Here is a 24893-nt window from a genome sequence, read left to right on the forward strand (position 1 = left end):
TCACTTCCTGTACTGGCATCATGATGTGTTATACGGAGATTGATGACACTCAGTTCTGATAAGGCAGTCTACAGCACACATTGAGACCAAGCTATCTACAGAACTATTCTAGCCCTCTATAAGATGGACATCAAAGGAGGCAGTACTGTTTTCTACAAGTCTGAATGAGGCTTCCTCTTGCAATTGTGTTCTCTTCCTTGCATGGCATTGGAAGCAGGCAGTGTCTATTTTAAAGCTATCTTTCTGGTTAGGTGTGGTGATGAACACTGTACCCTCAGCAGTATGATGAGCTCCACAATGAGTTCCAGGCCAGCCTGAGCTACATGCCAGAAACAAAAACAAATCATCTCTTTGGATATTAGAAGGACTAGATATACAGAGAGTGGTATTGACTATATGTAAACCTCCACCATCCCTCTGGATTTTAAATTCACTTATCTAAGTAGTACCTTCCTCTAAATCTGACCTTCTGTGACATGCTAACAGAGCTCTCTAGTCTCTGCAACCCCATAGGCATATCAGCACAAATTCTTGTCCCATAATGTTTTAGTTTCAGTGCTGGTTGAAGGCAGGAAGTCAGAAGGCCAGACAATGCACTTTAAGTAAATCTACTGTTATGGCCACACAAAAGCTAGGACTGAAAGGGAGACCAAAGCAGCAGAACGACAAAAGCAACTGCTGTCTCACCCAGGGGAGAAGACACCTCAATCCTAGCACTTCCACCTGAGAGGCAACTAGATCCATGATGACCTCATTTCCTCAGAACCTAGAGCAATGAGTAGCACAAGGGAAGGAGGTCAGGCAGGGCTGGCTCAAAGCTGAGCTCAACTATTTTAAGTCAGGATGACTTAGGATAGGATGTAATACTCAATTTCGGAGCTTCTTTTGTTTTTTCAAGACAAGGTTTCTCTGTATAGCCCTGGCTGACTTGGGTTTCTAAGCCTCTTTACCAATAACTCTATGAGGCTACACCCACAGAAAACACCTAGGATGGAAGATATCCTGAAGCATTTCTCCCTGGAAGGAACAGAACCTAGAAGAGCAAATCATCTGAGTGTAAGCTACAGGTAACAGGAGGTACTGTCCCTAGCACTAAAATCATGGTGACTGTTACTGTGAAGAATGGAGAAACAATGACACTTAGGACATTCTGTGAATAAATTCTAAACACTGAACTTACAAAACAGTAAAAAGGTTGGCTTACGGTTTATTAGTTATCTGTAAGGCCAGGCATGGTAGGACACACCTTTAATCTCAGCACTTGAAGAGGTGGGACAGGCAGATCTCTGAGTTCCAAACCAGGCAAGGCTTTATAAGGAGATTGTGACCAAACTACAACATTCTTTCATATATCCACTCAGGGTTACTTATAATTACTCACCCATCCTAGTGTCCTACCCTGTGAGAATTGATGAAGTCAATTTGGTACATGCAGTTCCACAGGACATAAGATGAGCAAAGAATCCACTATGTTTATAAGGTAGAAAAACCCACCCTTGCTTTTTCCATTGGATCTAAACTATGATAAAAGAAACAGAAAGACATCAGTAAGATCGCAGTGAAATGTTGACTTTTATATTAAACAAGCACTGAACAGAATGGGTTCTAGTCAAGAAGCCTTTGCCAAAGCCCAGTCCCAAGCTCCCCTTGGGGAAGTTCAGTCAGCCTGCTGTAGTGGTTTTGGAGAAGAGGACCACAGGAAACCTCCACTCGCTGCTCCTACACAAACCACTTGGTCAGGAGCTGGACATGCTCCCCTTTCAGGGGTTTCTAGTTTCTTCACCACTGTAATAAATACAAAACTGGCAATAATCACATACCTTAGCACAGACAGGTTTTAGGCTTTAGCATACAACTGTAAGTAGTTAGGTTGAAAATGCAAACAGAAATTTGGGAAATTTTTTTTTTTTTTTTTTTTTAAAGAATGAGAGTTCTAATTCTTAAGGGCAGAGCACAAGCTACTCAAGGCTTAGTTTGCAGGGTGAAGATTTTTGACAGAAGAATCAGGATTGAATAGAGGTCTTCAACAGTCCACCAGGCCTGACATGGTGGGCAGAGCAATGCCAATATTAATCTACAATGCAAGGGCAGCCAAGCCACCTCCAACAGATCATCCCTTTGGCTGGGCATCTCCAACTTACCATATGTGAGACTGTAGCACCTGGAAAGTAGAGGCTGAAGGACTAAGTTCAAGGGCATCCATAGCCAGGCTATACTACATTGAGACCTTGTCTCAAAGTGAAGAAAAATATTGGGAAAGGAACAAAACAAGCCAGACATGGTGGAGTATACCTATAATTCCAGTACTAGAGAGACAGAGACAGGAGTATCACCAAAAGTTCAAGGGCAGCCAGGGTACATGTAGACTCTGCCTAAAAAAATCACCACCCACCTACCAAAAAAAAGGAACAAAGCAGTACCTCTGCCAGCTGCCTGGCCCCTTAATCACAATGACAAAGTAGGGCATTTCATGTGGACACTACATCCAGTTCACATCTTTAAAAAAAATATGAAGACTAATGTGTCCTGTCACTGAAACAATCTGGGATGTCAACCAAACAACAACGGATCAACATTTTCCCCTAACACAGCACAAATTAACCTGGCAAGAATGACAGTGGACTCAGTATCTGCATGTTAGCAATAGGGCAGAGTTTATTCAAAAGGCTAGTAGTTCAAATACTATTGCTTGAATAGCTCTGGCAGATATAAAATGTGGTAACATCTGAGGTCTATACACATACGCAGGAACTGAAGGGCCTGCCCACAGGACTAGTTCATCCTTGATCAAGAGAAGCTACAAGCACATGCTGCAGGAATGACCTAATGGATTCATTTGGACCATACTCCCCCTCTCTGAGGAACAAAAAAAAAAAAAAAAAAAAAAAAAAAAAATTGTTCTTTTTACACACAAAAGTCTGGCTTAATTAAATCTCCTTCCTAAAATGATACCCCAGTTCAGAAAGCAATCTGGCTTGAAAACAAGAACTTGGGCTACTAAAAAAATAAAAGGGAATTTTAATGTAGTAAACAATTTTAGTAAACACAATGTATATTTTCCTGTTGCTAATAAAGACATGATACATTCACAAGAAAATGATTTAAAATAAATTCCTACAAAGAGGCTCACCAGGAAAAACCACCACCCCAACTTCTATCCTTCTCAGTCAGGTGTAAGTCCAACACAAACCAGCAATTCCTCTCACAGCCCTGAGAGCTGATCTGAAAGCAGAACACAAAGCCTGCATCTTGGCTACTCAATGTGACCATTAAGCAGAACCATGGCAGAGCACATTTAATGAGATCAGTCCTCAAGCTGGCCCAGCTCAAAATGTTTGCAGATCCAGTTTGTATGGGCCCATAGGCATATGGGCGACCAGCAATCTACTGCTCTCTCAAGTAGCAGTTTGTGTAGCTCAAGCAAACAGTAGGACTATAAAAAGCTCTCTCAATGAACACACTAAATTATATAAGAGACCTTAAAAGTTCAATGAGCTAGCTACCTGCGTGATGGTATATGCCTTTACTCTCAGTCCTTAGAAGGCAGAGGCAGGCAGACCTCTAGGAGTTCAAGGCCAGTTTGGTCTATATAACAAGTTCTGGGCTACCTAGAGCTACACTGTGAGAGCCTGTCTCAAAAACCATAACCAAACAAACCAAAAAATGAACCTAGTTCATCTTAACTATAGCACATCTAAAGATGGGTGTGGTGGTGCATGACTCTGATTCCCAGCAATTGGGAGGCAGAGGCAGGGGGCTCTCTGACTTCAAGGCCAACCTGGCCTACAAAGTTCCAGAATAGCCAGGACTATACAGAGAAACCATTATCTCAGGAGGAAGAAAAAAAAAGGAAAGAAAGAAAATTACAAAGATAGATAGCACATCTATTGTGAGAGCAGCTTCACTATTTCTCATGGAAAAAGCCATTTTCTTTTCTGATAGAATTTAAGAATTAAACCAATTAAAAAACAAACAAACAGACAGACTAGGGATTACCTCAGTGGCAGAGCACTTGCTTAGTATGTCCTAGGCCCTGGGTTTGATTCCAGTACTGTAAAATATATCTATTTATCTCTTTCTATATATATATATATATAAAACAAAAACATATACACCTTAAGATAATATAAAACTTGAAATAACATCAGGCATTATGGAATGAGAAACAATTCTGATCCCTCACCTCCCACACTCAAAGGAAAACATAACAGGTTGTGGGGGGGTGACAACCAGAACTCTGGATGAGTACTATATAGACCCTACATCACAGAACACCACACAGAATGATCATTCTGACAGCAATGCAACTCCTAGATCAAAAATGAGTTAAAAGCTTGAAACGTAAATAACCCACCTGCAAAGGGAGGAAGGGGAAGCAGAGCAAAGGCTGCATGCACGGGTCTATTACAGACATGATATTCAGCAGCATAAAAACAGTACCCCACAGTCCCCAGAAAGTGTTTCACTACTTAAGATAGAGAGGAACAAACTCACTTTACCTATAGCATCTCCCATGTTTGAGTGACAAGCATGTTTAATCTGATGCTATATGTTAATAAAAACACTGAGGATACATGAATCAAACAAAACAACATAACACACTAACTCATGAATCTTAAAACTGGACCAAAAGTAAGTTTTAAAGCCAAGTAGATGTGATAATTTCACATATGACATAATCCATAGAAAAAAGGGCCAAGAAAAGAATCTTCATCTTATACTCGTGCTTGATGTTGTCTTAGGAAAAAGTGATAATTTGACAAATGTGTCATATAACTAAAAAGTTCCTTCTGGTTTCAAATGAATCTTCCTTGGCTAATTTTTCTCCTGGGTCAAACAAACCTTTATATACAGGACCAGTTTAAATCCCTCCTCCCCTTCAAACATATGAGCATCCAGAACATTGTACAATGCAAAGTGCCTTAAGAAAGGATTCTGTAGTGCCAGTGGTCTAACTGATCTGAGGAAGCTGGGATGCTGTTAACACTGAAGAGGCCAGTCAAGCAATGGTGGTTTGCTTCTCCTCCGGTGTTTCCTCCAGCAACTGCATGATCAGTTCATGGAGGGGCTTGCATATCTTTGCATAGCCCCCTCCTGTGAGATGAAGGAAATCAAACATGTCGTGGCAGGAGATGGCACCATCTGAGTGCACGAAGCCCCCATCTATATCCAGGAGCTGCACATTGGCAAGCTTCGGCAGGGAAACCTTGAGAAGCTGGTTCACCTTGGCATTCTTTTGTCTTAAAGGGTTGGGCTTCTCACCTCGAGGTAACAGACCCTGGAGCAGAACACAGAAGAGCATTAAAAGAGAAGGTTACTTGTTTTTCTTTACTTACTTATGACTTCCAGTATGCCTGGAACACCTGTTTTGAAAAACCAAAAAGAGGCAAACTAGAAGTAGTGTTCAACAGATAATTGATTCCATCACAGAGGTACTGCCGGACATTGCTATCTTTGTAGCTGGCTGATACCTAGTGATGGCACACAGCAACTTAACTGCTAAGCAGGTAAACAGTTTGTCCCCAATTTCTCCTACATGGTATGTAAAGATGTTTTATTTCAAGGACAGTCTTAATTTTTACTCACTTATTTTGTTATTACTAGTAGTACTGGGATCTGATCCTAGGCCCTCGTGAATGCAAAGTAGGAGCTCCACCATGAGCTACAGTGCTTATCCTTACTGTGAGTTTTACTTTACAAAAAACAAAAACAAAACAAAACAAAAAAACCAAACATATATTCAAAGCATTCTCTTATACATATCTACTCTAGTTCTTTCAGTAATGTGTTGGAGCTTTGGCTGCCAGTTTACTTATGATTTTATAGCTTCCCAAAAGGCACAGAGAAGTCTCAATTTGTTACATTGGTTCATCTCCTTCTATACCTGTTATGTTAAAACATTTCAAATGATGAAGTCATTCCTAAAACCAAGCTTATTACTATTAAATATAAACTCAGGGACTAAAAGCGATGGCACATGTCTGTGATCCTCACAACTGGGGGCTAAACAGTAGGCATTAAAGTCATTTTGAACTACAGATTGAGTCTAATGCTAACCTTGGCTTCAGAAGACCCTGTCAACCCCCCCCACACACACACAAAAGGTGAAAGCTGTGTACCTAATATTTCACACAATAACAATGCTAACACAGCAAAGTCTGGTTGAGATAGAAGGAGTAATCAAGAAAGCTGACCAGTGACGAAGAAACATACTTTGTTCCAGCTCTGGAACCATAAAAATGGCAGAATGATTATTCCTCATCATCAGGGCAACATATCTACTGGGATTTATAAACAGGAATGAGAAAAAAATAGAGCCAAGAAGAGGATGGCTCAATGGGAAAAGATACGCCAATAAAGCTGGTGATCTAATTTCAACCCCCAGAAACTATGTGGCAGAAGAAAAATCAACTCCTTTAAGCTGTCCTTTGACCTTCATATACATACCAAAACAGAAGTTTGTACAGCACATACAAAACAACTAATTATTAAAAAAAGATGAAAAAGAGTTTATGTGTTTGTATGATATTTTCCTTAATAAAAGTACCAAGACATGATATTTGATTTTTTTTTTCTCCTTTGATTTTAAATCTTTGCTAAAATAAGACATTAAATTCCTGGCCAGAGATGGTTCAATGAGTAAGATGCTTGCAGCCCATGCACGAGAATCCAAGTTCCCCAGAATGCATGAAAAGCCAGGCACAGCACATCTGTAATCCCAGCACTCGTGTTCTGAGACAGGAGGTACAGACAGAAACCCTGAAAGCTTATAGGCCAGCTAGCCTGGAATATGCAATTTAATCCCTTTAACCTTCTAACAACTGTTCTAATTCTGTTTTAGACTTTTAGACCTTTACATATATGTGTGTGTGTATGTGTGTGTGTGTTTAGTGTTTAAACACTAATATGTTTAAGTAAATAAATATAGGTTTTTTTCACCTCAATATATTGTATTCTTTTTCACACCCACTCAAGTTGTAACATGATTTGTATTAATGTATCCAAAAATTCTGTAATCACTCCCCTGTCATTTAGGTTACTTCTAATGTTTCAATATTATTAGTAAGACCATAATCAATTATCTTTATCAAATTTGGTTTTTTGGTTTTTTTTTATGGTGCTGAGGATCAAATCTAGGGTCACACACATACTACGCAAACATTTAACCACTGAGTTATATGCCCTCAGCTTCTGAATATCAACTTTAAACCAAGGATATTCTTGGAGGATTTATCCTGCACCATTCCTACATCAACATCTCCCAAGAAGCTTCTTTAGAGCTAAACTCTCAGTCACAATATCACATCCACAATTAAATTAAATGCCATGAAATAAGAACTAAGATCTGGAGATGACAAGATAACTGAGCAGGTTAAAAGCTCTCACAAAACCTGATGACCTGAGTTTGATCCCTGGCATCTACAAAAGTGGTAGAAAAAACTAATTCTACTTTTGGGAGGAGGGAATGGCGGGGCGGGGGGGAGAAGGTGGTTTCTCTGTGTAGCTCTAGCTGTCCTGGAACTTCTTCTGTAGACCACGCCAGCCTCAAATTCAGAGAGATCTGCTTGCCTCTGCCTTCAGAGTACTGGAATTAAAAGCATGTGCCATCACAGGCTGCACAGTATTACAGGACATTGTTTATACTATGAACCCAAGATTGTATGCTAGAAAAACCTTTTTCTAGTTATGGTGTGGCTCCAGCCTAGCACACACATTCAACCCAAAAGTTTTCTGTAACAAAAGCTAAATAAAGCCAACCATAGGTCAGCAGGCGAAGCAAGCAACCAGTTGACAGGGAGTGAACATGAGAAAACACAGGAAGGAGGGACAATGAGTGGAAGGGCTTTTTTCCTTCTGGGAGTAGAATGGTCAGCTGAGCGCTTTCTCTGCCTCTCTGAGCTATCAGGCTTTCACCCCAGTATCTGGTTCTGAGTCTGGGTAAAATCGAATGTTTGGGATTTTCTTTCTTTATAACAACAGCACAATGAGAACTGATTCTTCTAGGTTGTCTTCAGACAGACAGAAAGACAGACACAGACACATGCACACACACACCAGTTAAAAAAAGATATGGCCCAGCCAGGTGTGGTTGCACACGCCTTTAATCCCAGCACCCAGGAGGCAGAGGCAGTTGGGTCTCTATGAGTTCAAGGCCAGCCTGGTCTACAAAGTAAGTCCAGAATAGCAAAGGCTACACAGAGAAACCCTGCCTCAGAAAAATAAAACAAAACAAAAAGGTATGGTTCTCCCGCACCTACAAAATTGCATATACATTCCACCATGACCTTTCCTCCTAACCATGCCATCCTTACAAACAACTGTCAGAAACTGCTTCCACTTAAAGACTTTGTATTGATGACACCATTTTTAAAAGATTTCTCAGTGAATCTAAAGATGTAAGAAATCTCTACTCAGAAAGACTACTCACCAGCACAATGATCTTGGCCTGTGGCTGCCTTGTGTTTATAAGCTGTACAATAGCCTCAATCCCACCTGCTACTTCTTCTGCTGTATTTTCATGGTTGTTTGTTCCTACCCAGACAACAATGACCTATGATGAGGGAAGGAAAAAAAAAGAGAGAGAGAGAGACAATAAAGACCAAGGAATGAAAGAACACAAAACATCTGAAATGAAAAGCTTATTTTAAAGAAATCAGAGAAGTGGGGACATGTGAGATGGCTCAACAGGTAAGGGCATTTGCCACAAAGCCTGATGACTTAAGTTCAATGTCTTGGACCCACATGGTGTAAGAAAGGAATCAACTCCCCCAAATGTCCTTTGACTTTAATACTACCACACAATATGCTCACTCACATGTGTGCATGTAAAGACACAAGCAAAACACAAATGTAACAAAAACTTGAAAAAAATCAAGAAGAATGAGCTTCTCAGATGATGTTGGGAAATTGAAAATAGAAGTGTAATGGCTCAGTGGGTAAAGCACCTGCTGCCAAGTCTGTCAATCCAAGTTCAATATCTAAACCTACGTGGCAGAAAATAAACAAACAAAAAAACCCAATTCTACAAAGTGCCCTCTGACTTCTCTATATGTACTATGGCACATGCATGCATACACATAAAATAAAGAAATGTAATCACATTTCTAAAATAAGAACAAAAACACATTGATATTTGCCTAATATTATGATTCAAGATAAATTATGAGTAAATTGATATTTAAGTTCCAAAACTAGCTGGGAGGTGGTGGCAAAACCCTTTAATCTCAGCAGTCTGGAGGCAGAGGCAGGTGGATCTCTGAGTTTGAGGCCAGCCTGGTCTACAAAGTGTGTTCCAGGACAGCCAGGGCTACAAGGAGAAACACTGAAAAACAAAGTGCCAAAATTATATGAGGAAGAAACAAGAAAGAATTCATCTCACAAAATCCACCAACTATACAGAAAAGAAAAATGAACTAAACTGAATGAAAATAAAACCTTCCTGGAAAGCACATATACTAACATGGAACTTAAGAAACTGATTCCTATCCCAGTAAAGACTCTTCCCTGGTTAAAAATGCACCATGCAATAGCAGGAGCACCCAGGAGTGCAAGGCTAGAAATACACTGGGCAGATGAGAACGGGTTACCAGGATGGAGGCTGGATATAGTTTTAACAATGTTTTCTCTGCTTGTACTTAAAGGCATGGGCCACCATGCCCAGGGAAAGCAACTTTCATTAGTGACTCTCCTTTGCTTCTTGTTTTCTTTCTCTTTAGGAGTTGAAAAAACTATATGGGGTGCACCAGCTGCAGATATTTATAATGTGACATGGTATTACAGATGTTCATTTGTTCACATCTGCCCCAAACTTTCTTTAGAAGAACTCAAAAAACATGGCTGCAAATTTGTTCATATGCTCAGCATTTCCCGGAATGAGTCATGGCCCTGCTCCCGAACATATTTCCCAGACCCATACAATCCACCAGGTCTACATACATTCTGCACATTAAGTCACTTCCTACAATTGAAGACAGTCATTGGAATAAAAAATTCAACCCAGTCAAACAACAGACTGGGTTCTTATTAAGTCTGTGCCTCACTTTGTTCCTAAGCAATGATGTATCTTATAAGCAAGCATGAAGCAAAGAGCAATCATGGAAAAGGCCTTTAAAGAAGAAATTTTTCACTACTTTAAACAAGACTCAAGATTAATCATACTCCCCTAAAGGTAAGTTTCATCACCTTAGGCTTAATGTTCTCCAGCTCTCCATTCTTTAGTCTCCATAAAACATGTCGTGTTGTGTCTCCCCCAATTCCAAAATTAAGTGCATGAAGTGGGGAAAACAGCTCTCGCCATATCTAAAAACAAAAAACTTGATTTAGTTAAACAAACAAACATCATGAAAATAAAAATACTTCAATTGCAATGTAATTTAATAAATATAAAACTAACATCTTCCACATTTTTGTTGTTGTTTTGAGACAGTTTCTCTGTGCAGCCCTGCCTGTGCAGGAAAGGACTGTGTATGCCAGGCTGGCCTCAAACTCAAGAGATCTACATGCTTTGTCTCTTGAGTGCTGGGATCAGAGGTGTGTGCCACCACGCCCAGCCAATCTCCTACATGCCAATCTTCCACATTTTACTCAAATGTTAGCATGAAAACATTATGTCCTTCACTTAAAGGGCTCTGAGATGCTACTGTTGATGCAATGCTGAGTCTCAGCTCAAGAACCTGCACAGCACATTCTAATGTCCTCTAAAAGGTATCAACACCCAAAATCAAGCTGTCAGCTCAATGAGCACTTTTCATGAATTCAACTGGTTTTTTGTTTGTTTGTTTTTTTAATTAAGTAAAGAAATATGAGTTGACGAAATTTAGAGTGCTGGAACCAAAAAAGAAATAAAGCTGTATTTTCTTTTTAAGTTTCCTTTGGAAGAATGCCAAAAATAAAAAAAAAAAGAAAAAGAAAAAGAAAAGCCCATTACAAAAATATTCAGTCAGAAAGTGCTAAAACACAAATAAATGAGAATCATGAGCAGGACAAAGGAAATAGAATTAAGAATCAGACATTATCCAGGCAAACACAGGAAACAGTAAGCTTCCTGGAAGTCAGAGCCAAAAAGGGAGTTTAGTTACAAACAAGACTATACCAAGAACTCCATTGGGTAGACCTGCTTCCCTGGGGCTCTTCTGAACCCTAAGCATATGAGGGACAGCTTAGAATGAAAGCCTGGTTGTAAGTAAACACACACTAGGAGCCAAAATACCCTCCATCTTACCTCGTACTGCTGCATTAACTGTACCATGGAGTCTCCCACAAACAGCACATCCGGCTCTTTGTCTTTACAGTCCAGAACAAACCTATTGTGCTGGTTTAAAGAAGAAAGAAAGTAAAAAATTGTTATTTCTTTCCTTTTGCAATTTGTTTGCCTAAAAAGAACTGTTGTTCAACCAGGTACTATAGAACATTCTTTATGGGCAAGGCCTGCTTATCCATCCCCCAAAACTATAAAACAAGCAAGCAAACTAACCAACCCACCCACCCATCCTTTTTTTTTTTTTAAACTACGATTTATTCACTTTGTATCCCAGCTGTAGCACCCTCCCCATCCATCCTTTTTAGTCTATCCTAAAGCTTATTCTTTCCTACCCTTTCCTTACTGATCATTCTATTAGGTTTAGATTCAAGGAAAAAATCACAGTTCTAACAAATCCAGAATATCAAAATGTTTCATATAATTTAAAAAAAAAAGTCTTTTCCTCAAATTAAAAGAAAAGAAAAAGGCATTTTTGAAGCCATCGAGATGATCCAGGAATAGACAAAGGCCCTTACAGACAAACCCGAGTTTGAATCCTAGAACTCAAATGGTGGAAAAAGAGAACCAACTCTTGTAAATTGCCCTCTGACCCAGAGACAAACACAAATAATTTTGTTTATTTGTTTATTTATTTATTCACTTTTAATTTAACTTTTAAAGATTTTTATTTATTTATTTTATGTGTGAGACTCTATCTGCATGTATATCTGCATGCCAGAGCATAGATGGTTGTGAGCCACCATGTGGTTGCTGGGAATTGAACTCAGGACTTTTGGAAGAGCAGACAGTGCTCTTATCCACTGAGCCATCTCTCCAGTCCTCTATTTTGATTTTTCAAGATAGGGATTCTCTGAGTGGCCTTGGCTGTCCTGGAATGACACACGTAACTTTTCAAGGCAGGGTCTCACCAGCAGAAAATTTATTATGTAGACCAGGCTGACCTCAGAACTTGCAACAAACCTCCTCCCTGTGTCTTTGTGCTGAAATTATAGACATAAGCAACTACAATGATACAAACTTCTATTATGATATTTTCTACATTTGTTTGATCTCTTTATGCAGCTACGTTTTTGTTAAACTAAAGTTTTAGCTGTTGTTTTTGAGACAAGGTCTTGTTATACAGTCCTAGCTGGCCTGGAACTCAATATACAGACCAAGACAGCTTCAAACTCAAGAGATCCACCTGCTTCTACCTGAGTGTTGGTAGTAAATGTGTGCCAATACACTTAGATTTTTTTTAATCGTCTTGAATACCCCAGGCTATTGAACTTCGGTACCCTTCTGCCTCTACTTCCCAAGAGTGCTGGGAAGATAGGTGTGTGCTAAACCATGCGCGTGCACGCTCGCTCTCTCCCTCATATTTTATTTTATTTAGGTCTGAATGTGCATGTAAGTTGATGAGAATGTCTGAGGAAGCCACGAGAGGGCATCCTATCCTTGAAGCTGGAGATTCAGGTGTTTTGTGATCCACCCAATTTGGTGCTAGATCTGAACTCTACTCCTCATAACTAAGCACCAAATTTTCTTAATCGCTGAGCCATCTCTCTAGACCCATACTACAGATGATTCTATCCCTATGTATTTCAGCAAACACAAATTAGAATGTTCTTTTATGAAACCATACTAAGAAAAAAATACTCCCATTAACATTTAACATTAAGTCCATATTCAATCTTTCCAGATTCCCTAAAGTTAAATATTACATTTATTTCTGAACCACAATATAAAATTCAGATCCCTGACATGGGTCTTAATTTTTTTTCTTCTTCTCAGCTTCTTAAGGAGTGCTGACAGCTTTTTAGATGATACACACTTTGAAGAGAGCTGTAGCATCCAAATGTTAAACTGCCAGCATGTCAGCGCTCAATACAAGTTTATAACAGCAGTAACCCAGTAATGGCATGCCTGACTCTCCCTCGCTTCCCCCCTTTCAATTAAGTTGTCTAAACTGGCTTCAAACTCCTGGCCTCAAGTGATCCTTCTGCCTCAGTCTACCAAACAACCAGAACTAGAGATATGCACCACAGGACCCAGCTAAGACAGTATTTATTTATGGTTTTGTTGGTTTTGCAGTGCTGGGACTAGAATTCAGCTAGAACCCGAAGTCTATCTCTGAAACACATGTCCAGACCTACTTAGTGACTTTTTTTGTTTTAAGTCAGGGTCTAATTGTGCAGCCCAGGCTGATCTTGAACTCTTGGCACTTCTGCCTCAATCTCCTGAGGTTTTAGCATTTGGATGTGTTACTAAAGCTGCTTAAAAAACTACTTTTTAAAAAATTTTCATTTTGTGTTTTGTTGTTATTGTTTGAGACAAAGTCTCACTATATACTCTGGCTGTCCTGGAACTAACTATATAAAGAAGGCCAGGCTTAAACGCACAACTTCATGGCTAGGCAACACAACAGGTATCTAGTTTTAGACACAGGTCTCCAGGTTTTTTCTTTTTTGTAAACTCTACAGTCAGGTTTGGGGATATCAGCTGGTAGAGTATCTGCCCATCATGCATGAGGCTGTGGGTTCCAACCCAGAATTTTATAGCTATGATCTCAGCACTTGGGAGGCGGAAGCAGGAAAATAAGATGACCTTGCCTCAATAATGAACCAACCAACCAACCAACCAACCAGCCAGCCAACAAAAAAGCCTGGCAGTACTGGTGCATACCTTTAGTCCCAGCACTAGGAGGCAAAGGCAGGCAGATCTCTGCCCGTGAGTTCAAGGCCAGCCTGGTCTAGAGTGGGTTCCATGATAACCAGGGCTATACAGAGAAACCCTGTATCAAAAAACCAAAACCAAAACAAACAACAACAAACTCTTGGTAGCCCTGGATGTCTTCAGGCACCTACACACAGATACATGCATATAAAGCAAAAATGAAATCTAAAAACAAGCAACCAAACCCTGGCCCCAGCACTAGGAAAGCAGAAACAGTAAGATCCCTTAAGTATACTGAGCAGTTGCTGGTCAAGGCAAATTAATGAGCTCCAGGTTCAGTGACAGACAGACATTGCTTCAAAAAGTACGGTAAAGAGTGATCAATTGAGGAAAACAAACAGCACATCTCTGGGCTCCACACACATGCAAATTTGTGCACCCACACACATACACTTGTATACAGACAAAACAAAGTATTCCATCCCATGTAGGTAATCCATATGCACTACCCTTTACCTGAGACATCCACCTGTCATCTCCTTGAATATCTTCCGCTGCATGTGGAATAGCTGCTGGGTTCGAGTCTCCTTGGCTCATTCTACACCTGAGGAGAAATGTCTGTCATGTTTCATTTATTAACAAGAACATTACAACACTAAATACTATCAGGTTTTATCTCCTTTTGGTTTTTTTTGGAGACAGGTCTCACTATGTAGCTCTGGCTATCTTGGAGATATCCAGGATCCAGCTGCCCTGCCTCTCAAGTGCTGAGACTAAAGGTGTATGATGCTAGCTCAGCTGTGTGTTTTTATTTTTAAAAAGATTTATTTTTATTTTATGTATGGATGTTCTGCGTACATGTATGTTTGTACATTACAAGCATGTAGTGCCTACAAAAAAGGAGGCCAGTACCCTGAAACTGGAGTTACAGAAGACCGTTAGGTGCCATGTGGATGATGGCAACTGAACTGGAACCTCTGCTGGAAAAACAGCCAGTGTTCTTAACCACTGAGCCATCTTTCCAGCCCCTACTATCAGATTAAAGAAACAACATCTATTTTATTAGATTTTGCATAGGGACTGAAGCAGGACTGATTCTTCAGCAGAGATGAGTTCTAGAACATGAGTGCTTAAGTTTCCACAATGTATTACCACTAAGTTTTAGACATTGCAGTCCTGCTTATGAAAGACGTACCACATCTAAACATTAACCCATCACTCCTTCTTTGCCTTATGACTGAGATTAAATGTACAAAGCTCCAAATACACCCTTTACCTGACACGCCCATCCTATGTTAAGTTTTCACAATCAGGGTTGTAGCAAACACCAAATTACTTAAGAAATTAGACACTTACAGAACAATGAAATCTACATTACAGCCTTTTAGGCTGCTAGAATTGCACACTATAAGAATGACAACAGGGGTCTTGGAATGTTGACAGAGTGGTTAAAAACACTTGCTGTTCTTGCAGAAGACTTGAGTTTGGATTCTAATACCCATGTGGAATGGCTCCTAACTGCCTGTAACTCCAACTTCAAGACAATCTCTGTTAGCCTCCACAAGCACCTGTACACAAATGGCATGCACACAGACACAGATAAAAAAAAATGACAGCAGCCGGTCAAATGGCTCAGCCAGTAAAAGCACATGTGAAAGCCTGGCAACTTGAGAGAGATCTCTGGAATTCACATAGTAGAGAGAGAAAAGCCAACTCTATAAACTGTGTTCTGAGCTACCTACCCCCCACACACAGTGGCACTGGCATTTACACTTACATCATACATATGTATGCTTTAAAAATTACAGAGAGAAGCCAAGGCTCAGTGGCACACACCTGTGCACACACCAGCACTCCAGGAGGCAGAGGCAGGAAGATGTCTGTGAATTTGAGGACAGCCTTGTTGCCCAAAGTGAATCCAGCCAAGGTTACACAGAGAAACCCTGTCTAAGTAATACAGTGAGCCAGGCACTGTGGTACACATCTTTAATTTCAGCACCCTGGAGGAAGAGGCAATCAGATTTAGGTGAGTTCAAGACTAGCCCAGTCTACATAGGGAGTTCTAGGACAGCCAAGGCTATGCAAAAAGACCTTGTTAAAAAACAAAACAAGGGGCTACAGAGATGGCTCAGAGGTTAAGAACGATGGCTGTTCTTCCAAATGTCCTGAGTTCAATTCCCAGCAACCACATGTTTTGCTCATAACCATCTAGAATGAGATCTGGTGCCCTCTTCTGGTATACAGGCGTACATGCAGGCAGAAGGCTGTATAAATAAATCTTCAAAACAAAACAAAACAAAACACAACACAGAGGCTGGAGAGGTTCAGGTTAGGCTGCTCTTTCACAGGACTCTGGTCCAATTCCCAGCAACCACATAGCAGATGTTTTTAACTCTAGCTTCTGGGTATCCAACACTCATTTCTGGTCTTCTTGGGCACCAAGTAAGAGCAACACACACACAAACACACACACACCACTCAGGCAAAACACCCACATACATAAAATATATTTAACTAAAAATGACTACAGCAACAATCAGAACCAAGTAGCTCCTAAAACACCACACAAAGTTGGGCATGGTGACACACGCCTGTAATCCCAGCACTCAGGGAGGCAGAGGAAGGCGGGTTGCTGTGAGTTCAAGACCAGCCTGGTCTACAAACAAGTCCAGGACAGCCAGGGCTATACAGAGAAACCCTGTTGAGAAAAAAAAAAAAAAATCACACAAGTAATTAAAGCACCAGTAAGACAAAACTGGAGAGGATGCAAATATTCAAATTCAAGCCCCAGTATTCTTGTTTTTTTAAAAAAAAGTTAAGGGCTGGCGAGATGGCTCAGAGGTTAAGAGCTCTTCCAAAGGTCCTGAGTTCAATTCCACAGCAACCACATGGTGGCTCACAATCATCTATAGTGAGATTTGGTTCCCTCTTCTGGCATGCGGGTGTACATGCAGACAGAACATTGTATACGTAATAAATAATTTAAAAAAAACGTTAAAAAAAAGAAAGAGCCAGGCATGATAGTGTATGCTAATAAACTTAGCTCTGGATGTGGAGCTAACTGGCAAGGAAGATGGCCAGCATAGCCTAATCTGGAACACCTGGTTATTGAGAAACCACTTATTGTCTCATAAAAATCATGAACAGAAATTGAGTAACAACACCCAAGCTGTGGTGACACATGCCTTAACCCCAGAACTTGGGAGACAGAAGCAAGTGTATCTCTAAGACAGCTTGCTTTACACAGCAAGCTCCAGGTAGGCCAGGGTTACATATTAAGATCCTGTCTTAAAACAAACCAAAACAACCTACCACCACCATCAACAGAAAACAAAAACAAAAGAGGGCAATGGTTAATAGTAACTGAAGAACACCTAAAGTTTGATGTCTGACCTCCACATGTACTATATATATATATAAAAACACAGACAGACACAGGCAGACATACAGACACACACCAAAAATTAGTAGACAGGGATAAAGTCTGGTTAGTAGCATGGCTTGCCTAGCCATGCCTGAAGCCCTGATTTCAATTCCTAGCACCATACTAAATTAAGTGTGTGCCCACAAGCCTAGCACTCTGGAAGTAACAGGGAGATCAGACATTCAAGGTCAACTATAGCTACATAATGAGTTCAAGGCCAGTGTGGAATACATTAGACCCACTCTCAAAAACAAAGCCAAAGATAGTGGCTTCCAACATTCAGGAGGTAGAGGCAGGTGATCTCTGTGAGTCTGAGGCCACTTGGTCTACAGAGTGAGTTCCAAGCTATCCAGTGAGCAAGATCCTATCTCAAAACAAACAAAAAGAAAACACAACACACCAAAGATGAGAACAGTCACTGTCACTGGAGAAACTCTCTCAAAACCAAGTAAAAGTCTTACACTGTGTTTCAATTTGTCTTCACTAGCCAGTTACAGGCAATGCCTATACACTAGGATTCAACTGTCTATGCCATTCTGGATGTCAATTTATAGAATTACTTAAGTCTTTACTACTGAAAAGTATTTTAGTGAGGTTTATATATGATATTAAGTAAAAGTAAATAATACATCTTATATTTTATAGTTGATTTGTAAGTTCAGATGCTCTTAAAAACCAGCATGGTAGATACCCATCAGCAATTTACTCCCCAACCCAACCACCCACTGGGTTTCATCATGTAGCCCCGGCTGTCCTGGAGCTATGTAGACCAAGCTGGCCTCCAACTCACAGAGCTTTACCTGCCTCTGCCTCCCAAGTGCTGGGACTAAAGGCAAGGTATGGGACACTACTGCCCAGCCAGACCTGACTTTTTTAATGCTTTATCTAAGATTCTGTCATAATTCAGAATTGTCCTTAAACACCCATTCATAAACACACAGAACTAGACTAATGTACATATGTGATTGGTATATGATGCTCTTTGCCAATTCTTTAGATGAAAAGATTAACAGATCATTTTAATATATTTAAAATAAATTTGCTGCCAGGCACAGCGGTGTACACCTATAATCCTAGCACTTGGGGAGGCAGAGGCAGGCAGAGCTCTGTGAGTTGGAGGCCAGCCTGATCTACAGAGAGTCCAGGACAGCCACAACTACACAAGAAACCCTGCTCAAAAAACTAAAAACAAACAAACAAAACATAAATTTGCTTTGATGCATAGTAAAAATGTTAATTAAAGCCGAGAGCCTTTAATCCCAGCACTTGAGGGAGAAGCAGGTAGATCTGAGTTTGAGGCAGCCTGGTCTACGGAGCCTGTTCAGGACAGCCAGGGCTATAGAGAGAAACCAGAGAGGGCAAGGTAATTAAAAAGTAGCATTCTAAACCAGGCACACACCTTTAATCCCAGCACTTGGGAAGGCAGAAGCAGGTGGATCTTTGTGAGTTTAAGGACAGTCTGGTCTACAGAGCAAGTTCCAGGACAGCCAAAGCTACACAGAGAAACCCTGTCTCAAGAAAAAAGATAAAGGTATCATCATTCTGGAGACGGAATCAGTCAGTGAGTAAAAGCACTTGCCATGCAAGTCTAACCTGAGACCAGCTTATCTTTATGGGGAGGGGGAGGTAGAAATAGGAACATCTCCAGAGCCAGCTAGCCTCGTTTATGAAGCATTGAAGAGACCCTGCCTCAAAGTAAAAAGGCTAGGACTAGCTTCCAAAGGTTGTCCTCAGACCTCCACAGAACTGTGGCATGTGCTCGCCTACATTCTCACAGACAAAAAGTACATTAATATCACACATAAACAAGAATGCACCCACAAAAGAAAAATAGGAAGTACTGTCTTCTGGGTGTGGAGGCAGCTTGAGGGTAGCCTTGGCTATACAGACCCCACATCTCAAAAAATAAATACATGTAACAACACATAGCACCATTTTCCACTCATTAACTGTTGTTTTTCAAACAGACATACTAAAATATGGGACACACTAAGATAATCTTCCAACAAAGCACACTTCTCTTAATGGAGATATAAAGGCTTGGTAGATATGCAACAGAAAACAGAAAACTTAAATTAAATCACACTGAATAAAAGTTAATCAAGACAGGCTGGGGACATGGCTAAGTGGTTAAGAGCACTGCTCTTCCAGAGGACCCGTGTTCAATTCCCCGCACCTATGTGGCAGCTAATAACTGTATCTCCAGTTCCAGAGGATCTGACACCCTTACACAGACATGAATGCAGGCAAAACACCAAGGCACATACAATAAAATAAAATTTTTTTAAAGCTAATCAAGGCCTGTAAGGTCTGAACACACTCAAATGCATCAGAATAACTTAAGATGCAGCCATACAGACATCTGGGTATGAATTAAATATGTGAATTACTGCTGATATGTTAACCAGTCAAATTTCATGGGTTTTGAGTCAAGGTCATTGTCACGTTATCCAGGCTAGTCTAAAACTCACCATCCTGCCTCACTGCCTCATCCTCCCAAATGCTGAAATTATAGGTGTACGTCATTATACAAGGCTATTTTTTTTTCATTTTTAAATTAAAAAAAATATTTTCTCTTCTTAAATTCCAAAGATTAGTTACAAGACCCTATTCTATGAGTGCTAATCCCAGCAGTCAAGAGGTGGAGGAGATAGGCAGATCAGTGAGTTCAAGGGCAGCCTGGTGTGTTTAGCAAGTTCCAGTATAGCCAGGGCTACCTGGAGACCATGCCTCAAAAAAAACAGAAACAAAACCTGAAGGTCAAAGATATCTAAGGAATCTGTTCTATTGCAAAACTATTAAGCAGAAAAGGTACAATCTGAAACAGAAGTCATATACAGGTTGTGGATCTCTGATAAGCTCAGAACCAGAGCGCTTTGCATGGGGTGGGGGGGGCTGATATTTGCATACACACAAGACACCTTGGGAATGGGACCATGTGTAAACACCAGGTTCCAGATTCACTTATATTTCAGGTACACCAACAGACCTAAAAATAACTATTCAATACTGTTAGCGTGTCTACCAGTTCACTAGGATCCATCATATGAAAATGTGAAGTCATACTTGGGATTTTCCACTTGTGATAGATACCATGTGATTTCACATTTTCACACACACACACACACACACACACCCTCCAGATTCTGGAGTATTCGTTTTCTGTATCAGGAATGTTCAGCTTATTACTGCTGTTTGTTGGATGGTGGGCTTGTTCCATTGTGTGGAACTGGGGAGTGAACCTCACATGCTGGGTGATCACATCACCGAGCTATCACTTCCAGCCTTAATCTATTCCAAACCAGGGTCCATCACTCTCTTTTTTTCACTTGGTTTTTCAAGGCAGGGTTTCTCTGTGTAGCCTTGGCTGTTCTGAACTTGCTTTGTAGACCAGGCTGGCCTTAAACTCACAAGATCCACCTGCCTCTGCCTCCCTGAGTGCTGCGATTATAGGAATGTACTAGCACACCCGGCCCATCACTCCTTTATAGATTTTTTTACAAATCACATTTAATTGTGGTGTGTGCATAGTCAGTGTGTGGCAGTCAAAGATCAGCTTGAGGTAGTCAGTCCTGTTCTTGCACCACAAAGGTCCTGGAGTCAAAAGACAGCCTTGGTAGCAAGCACTGAGCCATCGACCTAGTACCCAGCCTATTACTCTTGAACAGAGTGTGCTGTTTTATTTAGAAACAGAGTTTACTAATCTGCTTCATTTATTTTTAAGGATCACTCTAAACACTGTGCAAAGCACATCTGAATCCCATCTTGTATTTTGTTTTGAGGGTCTCCCTGCATGGTGCTGGCTGTCCTGACTTGTTGCAGTACCTTTTCTGCCTTCCAGATGCTGAGATCACAGGTTATTACATAGTCATATGTTCCAGTTTTCTTCCCAGGCAGAACAAAGGGACATGGAAGGAGAAACTGAGGAACAAAATTCACTTGCCTCAAGTTAAAAGGCAGTTATAACTGGGAGAAGACTGAAAAGCATTCTAAACTAGATAGTCCCATCAACCATGAATAGAGAGGCAATGTACCTAAGTGAAATGACCTTGTGCCTCCAGACTCTTGGATCCTGTACTCTTTTGCCAAACCAAACATCTAACAATACAAAGTAACTTTCACTATTTCACAGAAGCCTACAGTTTGGTAACATTTTTTAAACCCAGGAATGGAAAACTAAGTCAGAAACTCCTGCTATCTCCTCTTTTTAGGCCAGGCCAGACTTTCATTTCAGCAGAGGCAGGGAGATCTCTCAGTTGAAGGACCACCTGGTCTAGAGAGCAGTTCCAGGACAGCTAGGGCTACACAGAGAAACCCCATCTTTTTTTTTTTTTAATAAATTTTATTTTATTTACATTGGTGTTCTTTCTCCATGTATGTCTGTGTGCGGTTGTCAAATCCCTTGAACCTGGAATTACAGACAGTTGTAAATTGCCATGTGTGTACTGGGATTTGAACCCAGGCCCTCTGGAAGGGCAGCTAGTGATCTTAACTGCTGAGCCATCTTTCTATGACCCCCCTCTTAAATCTCCCCCCCCCAAAAAAAAAAGAAAAAGAAAGAAGCCTGATGTTGGTGGCACACACCTTTGATCCCAGCGTTAGAGGCAAAGGTACGCAATCTCTGTGAGTTCAAGACCAGCCTGGAAAACAGGAGTTCCAGGCCAGCCAGGGATGTTGTACAGAGAAGCCCTGTCTTGTAACCATTTGGAAGTGAGATAATGTGAACTGTGGTGGTCTTTACTACAACAACAAAAAAGAGGCTGGCAAGATGGCTCAGCTGTTGACTGGTAAAGCACTTGCTATACACGTGTAGTGACCCAAGTTCCATCCCCATAATGCCACAAAGCTACCTACATACATCACACATATCTAATACAATATTTTTTTTAAGACAGTATCTTTCTGTGTAGCCTTAGCTGTCCATGAACTCACTCTGTAGGGCAGACTGGCCTCAAACTCACAAAGATCCGCCTGCCTCTGCCTCCCTGACTGCTGGGATTACAGGCATGTGCCACCACACCTGGCATCATCAGCTGCTCCTGCAGAGAACTAGGGCTCAACTCTCAGCACCCACATGGTGGTTTACAACCACCCGTGACTCCAATTTCAGGGAATGTAGCACACTCTTCTGGCCTCTGTTTACACTGCATACATGTGATATACATACATACATATTATGTATGAAAATAAATAATGCTTTAAAAAGTACAAAAAAAATTAAGTGAAGAATGAATCAGGAATCATCCAAAGAATAACCTATGGAAGTTGCAAAAACCAAAACCAAAACTGAATTACAGGGATTCCTGAACTAGGTAGAAGTTAATTTCCTATCACAGCCACCCTCAGAAGAGTGGCAACACATCTTTAATCCTAGCATTTGGGATTAAAGAACTAAGAGTATGAAAAAACTAGCAAGAGGGAGGGAAAAGGCGGGCGGTTCTGTGAATTTCCATGAAAAACTATTTTACAGAGGAGCTTTTGTTGTCCTTCAAAATTCTCCAGGAAGAGGAGGCAATCCTAATCCTAAACTTTCTATCTTTTCCACTTAATTTAAACCACGATAAAGCACCAGCCTTTATACATGCATGGTGTGGAAGCCATTCCCAACAGAACAATTCCAAATCCTCAAGCTCAACTGGATTTTGTATGTGTGTGCTCCATGGAACTGAGGGAGACCTTTGAAATGAGAATGAAAAGGTTTAGAATGCTTCCATTAAGGCCTGAGGCTTTTCATTTTGCTTCAGAGTTGGCAGGGTTATTCTAAAGAGGAAGGCAAGCCTCATTCAGAAAACCTTGCCTCAGTCTCTGGTGGGCGGGCCCCCTAAGATCTAGCACATCCATAATTTATTATCAATGCCCATGCCAACAAATTAATGCACAATGATCACCTCCCCTACTCTCCCACAAGGAGGCAACCTTTAAGTCAGAACAATGTGCCCAGGGAAGGAACCTACAGACAGACACAAGGCCCATCCAAGGCAAAGATACGCCTTTATTTTCTCTTTTCCTTCCTCCACACCTCTTCCCTAAGGCCCATTCTCTCCACCCAACCTAAAGGTGTAGAAATGCAGCTCTAGGACCTGCTCCTAGCATCCAAGTGCCCTTTCCTTTGTCCATAGCCACGCTCTTCAGAAAAGCCAAAACTTTAAAGCTTTGGGCTTTCTTAAGATTATATTTCATATACATGATGAAAGGCAATGTTGGACTGGGAGCTATGGAAAGCAGAATGAGTCACTCTGGCACGAGTCAATCAAACCTGTAGACCACAGGCTCTGACCCGCTAAATGGATATGGAGCCGAGGTTGGGGTAGGGATGGGGAAACACATCTCTAAGAAACCTATCCACTACTTAGCTGGTGGTAAGCCATGGGCCAAATCACCAACGTCTCATCCTCTTTGCCTAAAGAAGTGGGTGACTCTTAAGGCTAGCCTCTACCAGTCCTTTCAGAATCCTGACACGGGTCTTTCGTACGTATTAGCGAAAGCAACAGAGAAGCTTCCAATGAGAGAGTTTTCGACGAAAAGGGGAAAAGAACGTGATCCGTTAAAAAAACAAAAAAGCACAACCCAGTCACAGGCTTGGGCCTAGAGGTCCCACCCCGCGGATGGAGGGAGAAGGCAATAGCAGGAGGCCGGCCCAGGGAACCCGCGGGCAGCTCACCCGCCAGGCAGGGCGGGACCGGGGTTGCCGGAGGGCAGACGAGACTGCGCGGGCCCCGGAGGGCCTGCTGGGCGACGGCACGGGAGCGGCGGGGGAGGGGCAGTGTGGGGGAGGGGAGCCGGGCCTCACAATACCATCTCGCTCGCGCGTCCCACCCGCGACGCCGAAGCCCGGCTCCACGGCCCCCGCGATGCACTCACAGAGGCAGAGGGTCCGTGCGGGCCCCCAGCGGCTGCGGCGTCGGCGGGTTGCGCGTCTGTCGCTCGCTTGGTCCCGACGGCCCCGTTCCGGCGCGCGTCCCCTCCTCGGGCCCCAGCACCAACCAGAAGCGCCTCCACTTCCGGTCCCCCTGCCACTCAAGCAAATGGCTTCCGGAAGTCCCGCCCCGTGCTGCGGGGCTAGCGGCCCGGCGGGCGTGCCTCAGTTTTCTCCTCAGTTGGCGCGCTCAGCCTGGCGCAGGTGTCTTACGGTTTTCTTTTCCCCGCTTGAGCGCTGCTCGAGCCTTCATCTTTCCTGTAACTGTCTGTCGTGATAGGATGATGGAAACCATCCCGCGATGGCCTTAGGTACAGTGTACGTGATCTCACGGTGACGCCATTCCCTTCTTAGCCACTCAACCTGGTTTCCTCCTCCACCCATGGGATAAACCAGATTGCGGAGAATGGGGAGAGATAGGCCCAAAGTTAAAAGAGGCAGTCCCCTACATTTACACGGAGAATTTATATTTCTATGACGAATTTGAAATTGTGGGACACCACTTCGAGGGGTATGACAAAATCACTAGTCTTCAACCTTAAAGATCCATTCAGTTAAGTGGAGTACAGAGAGTCAATAGTGAAATTAGATGCTATTGGCTGGGTAAGTGCAGGACCATCTGCGCCAAGAGGAAGGGC

The 24893-nt window shown here is 41.7% G+C and overlaps 1 protein-coding gene across 2 annotated transcripts; it reads right to left on the reverse strand.

Moving 5' to 3' along the window:
- Positions 1-1553: 1553 nt before the first annotated feature.
- On the reverse strand, positions 1554-24365 carry Pafah1b2 (platelet activating factor acetylhydrolase 1b catalytic subunit 2). 2 transcript variants are annotated; one of them, XM_021639768.2, is made up of 6 exons: positions 24201-24365; positions 14432-14519; positions 11222-11311; positions 10183-10299; positions 8429-8551; positions 1554-5278 (listed from the first exon to the last, which is right to left on the reverse strand). In XM_021639768.2, exons 2-6 carry the CDS (start codon positions 14510-14512, stop codon positions 5000-5002), a joined length of 690 nt encoding a protein of 229 aa, XP_021495443.1. In that variant the 5' UTR covers positions 14513-14519; positions 24201-24365; the 3' UTR covers positions 1554-4999. The 2 variants fall into 2 exon arrangements, with proteins under 2 accessions (XP_021495443.1, XP_021495444.1); XM_021639769.2 differs by having other exon boundaries at positions 24135-24248.
- Between the last annotated feature and the right edge of the window lie 528 nt (positions 24366-24893).

This window comes from Meriones unguiculatus, chromosome 1, assembly GCF_030254825.1.
Source record: "Meriones unguiculatus strain TT.TT164.6M chromosome 1, Bangor_MerUng_6.1, whole genome shotgun sequence".
NCBI classification, from domain to species: domain Eukaryota; kingdom Metazoa; phylum Chordata; class Mammalia; order Rodentia; family Muridae; genus Meriones; species Meriones unguiculatus.

Coding starts and splice junctions, on each gene's coding strand:
- Pafah1b2 (XM_021639768.2), bottom strand. CDS start 14,512: ATGAGCCAAGGAGACTCGAACCCAGCAGCTATTCCACATGCAGCGGAA. Junction 10,300..11,221: donor AGTTAATGCAGCAGTACGAG/GTAAGATGGAGG, acceptor TTTTGTTTTTAG/ATATGGCGAGAGCTGTTTTC. Junction 5,279..8,428: donor AGGCCAAGATCATTGTGCTG/GTGAGTAGTCTT, acceptor GTTCTGCTCCAG/GGTCTGTTACCTCGAGGTGA.